The sequence below is a fragment of the Phalaenopsis equestris genome, unplaced genomic scaffold, assembly GCF_001263595.1.
Source record: "Phalaenopsis equestris unplaced genomic scaffold, ASM126359v1 Scaffold000469, whole genome shotgun sequence".
In the NCBI taxonomy this organism is placed as follows: Eukaryota; Viridiplantae; Streptophyta; class Magnoliopsida; order Asparagales; family Orchidaceae; genus Phalaenopsis; species Phalaenopsis equestris.
The window spans coordinates 464,158-471,054 of NW_018164910.1; the positions used below are offsets into that span (position 1 = coordinate 464,158).

The window sequence follows — 6,897 nt, forward strand, 5'->3', positions numbered from 1 at the left end:
AAAATGATTTTTTGGTCATTAAATAGATTTAAAACTAATTAAATAAAAATTGGCAGTTGCCTACCAATCATCACATTTAATTTTTTGCGAAAGGATTTATTTAATAAAAAAAAGTATAGGGAAAATAAACAATCGAATTAAGAGAGGGCTATTCATGTTATTTTATCCATCTTTGTGTCCAAAGCCCGAATGGTCCCTTTCGCTCGCCTATGTTGCCCTGCCATATTAGCCTATCGCATCACATGCTCTCTCTGCTTCAGTGGGAGTGCTCTTTCATCCCAAGGAGCTTTTGGTTTCTGTCGGAGTCCACCTCCGACCCGGCTTCCTTCCGCGGCACGGTGCGCTCCCTACCTCCCTCCCTCCCTCCCTTTCTCCCTCTTGCGTTAAAATGCCATGCAAAAATTTGAAATTTGAGTGTCTATGGTTCGATTTTGAAGCTGGAATGGCGTGCGCGGCTGCTAAATTGGAGTTTTATGGAGTGTTTAAGTGCTGATTCGTCTCTATTAGTGTTTTTATGGGGTTTTTTTTGAGTTTTACTTCATGATCTGTCCTTTTTCCAGATTACCTATGGATTTTGTTTGTGCTCTGTATGAACTTTATTTTTAGGGTAAAAAATGATTGTTTATTAACTGTTAATGCTGAAAGTTTGTAGCTTTGTGATATATTTTCTTGGGATCTGATTGTGGGATTCGTGTTAACTGATTCTGTGCAGTGGTTTTCGATCGACCTGTCAAGTGTTTCTGGTTTCAATAGCCATTTTAACTCGAACACCGAAGTTCTGTTTCATTAGGAGCTTTTGTGGGAGTTTGGGACTCAATATTTGAACTTTAAACGTTCTCTGCAATTTAACTACTGGTTGAAAGGGCTCGCCACATTTGCTGCTTACTTGTGTTTCCTTGCTAGTTCAAGATGATGCAGAGGCCTCTTCGCCCTGAAGATTACTCTCTGAAGCAGACTTCTCCTCACCTTGGTGGCGGAGGAGCTGCAGGTGATAAGCTTACCACCACTTATGACCTTGTCGAGCAGATGCAGTATCTCTATGTCCGTGTTGTCAAAGCTAAGGACCTCCCTGCAAAGGATGTTACAGGCAGTCTTGATCCATATGTGGAGGTCAAGCTGGGTAATTACAAGGGAACTACCCGTCATTTCGAGAAGAAGACTAATCCTGAATGGAACCAAGTCTTTGCCTTCTCCAAAGATCGGATCCAAGCTTCCATTCTTGAGGTTCTAGTCAAGGACAAAGATTTTGTGAAGGATGATTTTGTCGGGAGGGTTACTTTTGATTTGAGTGAGATCCCGAAAAGGGTTCCCCCTGATAGCCCTTTGGCTCCTCAGTGGTACAGATTGGAAAATAAAAACGGTGATAAGGTTAAGGGGGAGCTGATGTTGGCAGTGTGGATGGGCACTCAAGCAGATGAGGCATTCTCAAATGCTTGGCATTCTGATGCTGCGACGGTTCCTAGTGATGGCCTTGCTAATATAAGATCAAAGGTTTATCTGACACCTAAGGTTTGGTATGTTAGGGTTAATGTCATTGAAGCTCAGGATTTGCAGCTTAGTGACAAGGGCAGGTTTCCCGAAGTATTTGTGAAGGCATCGCTTGGGAACCAAGCCCTCAGGACAAGGATATCTGCAATCAGGAACATTAATCCAATGTGGAATGAGGATTTGATGTTTGTAGCTGCGGAGCCATTTGAGGAGCATTTGGTCATAAGTGTTGAAGATAGGGTTGGGCCGAACAAGGAGGAGCTCCTTGGGAAGACTATTATTCCGCTTCAGAATGTTGATCGGAGGTTGGACTACAAGCCCGTGCCGAGCCGATGGTATACTATTGAGAAACATGTGGTCATTACAGAAGGTGACAAGAAAAAGGAATTGAAGTTTTCTAGCAGGATTCATCTTAGGATATGTTTGGATGGTGGGTACCATGTATTAGATGAATCCACACATTACAGCAGTGATTTCAGACCAACAGCGAAGCAACTGTGGAAGCCAAGTATTGGAGTTCTTGAATTAGGGATCTTGAATGCTCAAGGTCTGTCGCCAATGAAGAACAAGGATGGAAAGGGAACTGTTGATGCGTATTGTATTGCAAAATATGGACAGAAATGGGTTCGAACGAGGACTATAATTGACAGTTTTGCTCCAAAATGGAATGAGCAGTACACTTGGGAGGTATATGATCCGTGTACGGTTGTGACAATTGGTGTGTTTGATAACTGTCACTTACAAGGTGGTGAGAAGGCTGCAGGAACCCGGGATTCCAGGATTGGTAAGGTTCGAATCCGACTTTCAACCCTCGAAACGGATAAAGTTTACACCCATGCATATCCTTTACTTGTTTTGCTACCTTCGGGAGTGAAGAAGATGGGAGAGGTGCAACTTGCTGTCCGATTTACTTGTTCTTCGCTGCTTAACATGATGCACATGTATTCGCTGCCATTGCTTCCGAAAATGCACTACCTTTTTCCCCTTTCTGTGACTCAACTTGATAATCTGAGGTACCAAGCTACTCAGATTGTTTCAATGAGACTTGGCCGCGCAGAACCGCCATTGAGGAAAGAAGTTGTTGAGTATATGCTTGATGTGGACTCTCACATGTGGAGTATGAGAAAGAGCAAAGCTAATTTCTTCAGACTCATGGGTGTATTTAGTGGTGTTATTGCAGTTGGAAAGTGGTTTAATCAAATATGCAATTGGAGAAATCCTTTGACTACAGTGCTCATTCATGTCCTGTTTGTGATTCTTGTTCTGTATCCTGAACTTATACTTCCAACAATATTCTTGTATCTGTTCCTAATTGGAGTATGGTACTATCGACGGAGGCCGAGGCATCCTCCTCACATGGACACCAGACTCTCCCATGCAGAAACTGCTCATCCTGATGAGTTGGATGAAGAATTCGATACTTTTCCTACTTCTCGACCCCCTGATATCGTCAGGATGCGATATGATCGATTGAGGAGTGTTGCTGGTCGGATTCAGACGGTTGTTGGCGATCTCGCGACCCAAGGGGAGAGATTGCTATCACTGTTGAGTTGGCGGGATCCAAGAGCAACTGCACTTTTTGTGATATTTTGTCTGATTGCTGCTATTGTGCTATATGTTACTCCATTTCGGTTGGTGGCTTTTTTGGCTGGAATATATGTGCTAAGGCATCCAAGGTTCAGACACAAGATGCCATCTGTTCCTCTTAACTTCTTCAGGAGGTTGCCTGCTAGGACGGATAGCATGTTATGAGAAGGTCAGATCTGTCTTGTATGGCTGATTTTTAAACAGACCTTGAATTGCTAGCTTCCTAGTTGTAGCTGGAGATTTGTCAGCCTTATCATTTTAAAATGATCTGTAGCATGTTCTTCTTTCTTTTTTTCTTTGCTGTCTGTTTTGTTGTGTTTTCTCAATATGTGAACTTATCTGTTTTTTGTTTAATGTTTTATCATATCCTGTAATATCATTTCGCATGTTCTTCTTCCCCGTATTGTTAGAAGTGAAACCATGCCAGCCTAAACATTTGTTGATTTTTTTTGCTTTTATTTTCCTTACTTTCTTAAAAGTTATAATTGTGATCTATAATGTGAAAGTTATTTATAAAATAAATTTCATTGAATTTATAAATTTGAGCTAAATTAATACTACTCATTTGTTTTATTTATTTTGAAAAAGAATATATATATATATATGTTGGTTCCAATTCAATAGATCGCTAAAGGACAAATTGAAAGAAAATGAGACTAGCAATAGATCGCTAAAGGACAAATTGAAAGAAAATGAGACTAGACTTTCTGAGAATTCTCTTTGTATTATTTTGAAAGAGGAAAAAAGACTTTCTGAGAATTCTCTTTGTATTATTTTGAAAGAGGAAAAAAATATAAGTTTGGAGTGTGTGTCTTACATTGCAGCACATCACCCAATTTATACTAACCAATGTATACCGAAAAAAAAAGAAAACGTACACAATAAAGACAAAGAATTGTAGGCATTAAATGTCATCATCAATTCAGTCATCAATTCACGTCTATTTTAAGACCTATATTTATTCCACTAATTATGCAATCCATTCATGTCTATTATAAGACCACTAATTGAGTAATCAATTTATGCTTATTATAAGACTTATATTTATTCCACTAATTGAGTAATGAATTTAAAATTAGACTCACAATCTCCCCCGTAATCTTGATTTGGTTCGAAGTTGTTTACGCCAAGCAGCTCTCGCATTTTTGAGAATTTGACTCTTGCTAGAGCCTTGGTGAGAATATCCGCATGCTGCTCTCCGGTGCTTATGAATTCCACGACGATCTGTTGATTCTCGACACACTCGCGAATAAAGTCGAAGCGAATGTCAATGTGCTTGCTGCGTCCATGAAACACTAGGTTCTTTATCAATACTATTGCAGATTTGTTGTCGACGTAGATTGTTACTGATTTAGGCTTGCTTCCGGTTACTTCGCTCAACAAACTTCTCAGCCATAATGCTTGGCATGATGCAGCAGTGGCTGCCATGAACTCTGCCTCACAGGATGAAAGAGCAATGGTTTGCTGCTTCTGAGATTGCCAAGTGATTAAGTTCTCATTGAGGTAAAATGTCATCCCTCCGGTGCTTTTCCTGTCGTCTATATCACCGGCGAGATCACTGTCAGTAAAACCAACGAGTTCTTCAGCTCCTTGTTCTCTTTTGTACGGAATCCCGTAGTTTATTGTTCCTTTCATGGAACGAAGAATGTGCTTCACCTCCTGTTGGTGTAAAGTGATAGGTTGCTCTATGTAACGGCTCACCATGCCAACTGCATATGAGATATCGGGTCGAGTATGGGTCAAGTACCTGAGACACCCGATGTCACGCCTATACTTGGTGGGATTCACAAGGATTCCTTTTTCATCCTTTACTAGCTGCAACTTTGCTTCCATTGGATACTTGCTCGGGTTGCAGTCCGAACTGCGCCAACATCTTCTTTGCGTAAGCCGATTGCTTCATTGTGATGCGGTCTTTCTTTTGGTCTACCTCGATACCGAGGTAGTATGAGAGTAGCCCAAGATCACTCATCTCGAACTCCTTCATCATTTGCTTCTTGAATGTCTCAACACCATCAATGTAGGATCCCGTTACGATCAAATCGTCAACGTATACGCTGACGATGAGTACTTCGGTTCCGTGATTCCTTGTGTACATAGCCTGCTCTTGAGGACACTTCATTAAGCTTAGACTCGTCATTCTCTTGTTAAAACAAGTGTTCCACGCCCTTGGTGCTTGGTGTAGTCCGTAGAGAGCTTTGGACAGCTTGTACATCTTGTGCTCTTCATTCTTGACAATGAATCCTTCAGGTTGGGTGACGTAGACTTCTTCTTCAATATCACCATTGAGAAACGCTGACTTGACGTCCAAGTGGTGGATCTCCCACCCACGATGAGCTGTGAGGGCAAGAATTAACCTGACGATATCGAGTCTTGCCACCGGTGCAAAGGATTCAGCGAAGGATTCCTCGAAGTCAACTCCTTGCTTCTACACGTAACCTTTCGCCACCAATCTTGCTTTGTGCTTGAGGATGTTGCCTTCGCTGTCTCTTTTCAACTTGAACACCCCTTTTAAGCCGATGAGCTTGTGACAAGGTGGCAAGTCGGTGAGCTCCCATGTCTTATTCTTCTCGATGGACTCGAGCTCTTTCTGCATGGCCTTAGCCTTATTCCGCGTCTCATCGGTTGCCGCCTCGTGATATGTTGTTGGCTCGTCGGTAGTGGGCAACAACAATTCATCAAGGTCCATTTTTTTCTTAAGAAAAAAAAAATTTTAATTCATAGACCTCGGCAAGTGAACGAAATTTCTTGGGAGCATCTTCGGTTGTGGATCTTCCCGAGCTCTCTTGTTGTCGTTGTGTTGTCGTTGAGAGGTCGTTGAGAGTTCGGCGTGACCACTGGTGTCATTGGCGAGGTTGAGCCCTCTACTTCTTCGTCGTCTTGTAAAATTTCGAACTCCATAGAATTTTATACGAGCTCTTCATCATCGTTGCACCATTCCCACTTCTTCTCCTCTTCAAACACTGCGTCTCTGCTCACAAAAATTTTTCTGCGTGGTGGATCGAGAAATCTGTGCGCCTTACTTCTGTCTTCGATGCCAAGATACACCATTGCTTGACTTCGATCATCGAGCTTCTTGAGATATGGATCTGCAACCTTCACATGTGCGGTACATCCAAACACTCTCAAATGTTTCAAATGAGGTCGCTTGCCGAACCATGCTTGGTAAGGGGTACAATCTCCTAGCACCTTTGTTGTCAAGCGGTTCAAGAGATACACTGCATGTCGTACCGCTTCTCCCCAGAGGTTTGTCGGGACTTGCATGCTCTTAAGCAAGCTTCTCGCGGTGCCCATCACGGTGCGATTTCTCCTCTCCACCACACCATTTTGTTGAGGTGTGTACGATGCCGTGAGGTGACGCTCGACTCCCTCTTCTTTGTAGAACTCCACGAACTTCTAGGAAGTGAACTCGCCACCTCGATCAATTCTCAAAGTCTTCAACTTGTACTCCGACGTGTTCTCCACGACCTTCTTGAACTTCTTGAATGTTTCAAAAGCTTATCCTTTTTCTTTCTGCATGTACACCCACATCCAACGACTATAATCATCACTAAGTAAAAAGAAATACTTGTTACCAACGAGTGATGTCGGGGTGATCGTACCACACAGATCCGCGTGCACAAGTAATAGAGGATGCCCGGCTCGGAAGGTGGCTTAGGCAGGAAACGACAGTAGTCTTGTTTGCTTTGAAATCATGCAACTCTCACACACTTGGTTGGGGTGTGTGATCTTAGGCAGCCCTATGACCATCTCCTTCTCCCCCATCATTTTGAGCGCATAACATTTTACATGCCCAAGTCTCGCATGCCATAACCATGCTGGATC

At 42.5% G+C, this 6,897-nt stretch overlaps 1 protein-coding gene across 2 annotated transcripts; it reads left to right on the forward strand.

Moving 5' to 3' along the window:
- The first annotated feature begins 210 nt into the window (after nucleotides 1-210).
- LOC110027943 (FT-interacting protein 1-like) lies at nucleotides 211-3,508 on the forward strand. Of its 2 annotated transcripts, none has more exons than XM_020729599.1 (2): nucleotides 211-338; nucleotides 713-3,508. In XM_020729599.1, the coding sequence occupies exon 2, from the start codon at nucleotides 910-912 to the stop codon at nucleotides 3,238-3,240; it is 2,331 nt and encodes a 776-aa protein (XP_020585258.1). In that variant the 5' UTR covers nucleotides 211-338; nucleotides 713-909; the 3' UTR covers nucleotides 3,241-3,508. The 2 variants fall into 2 exon arrangements, with proteins under 2 accessions (XP_020585258.1, XP_020585259.1); XM_020729600.1 differs by lacking the exon at nucleotides 211-338 and adding an exon at nucleotides 353-607.
- Nucleotides 3,509-6,897: the final 3,389 nt, after the last annotated feature.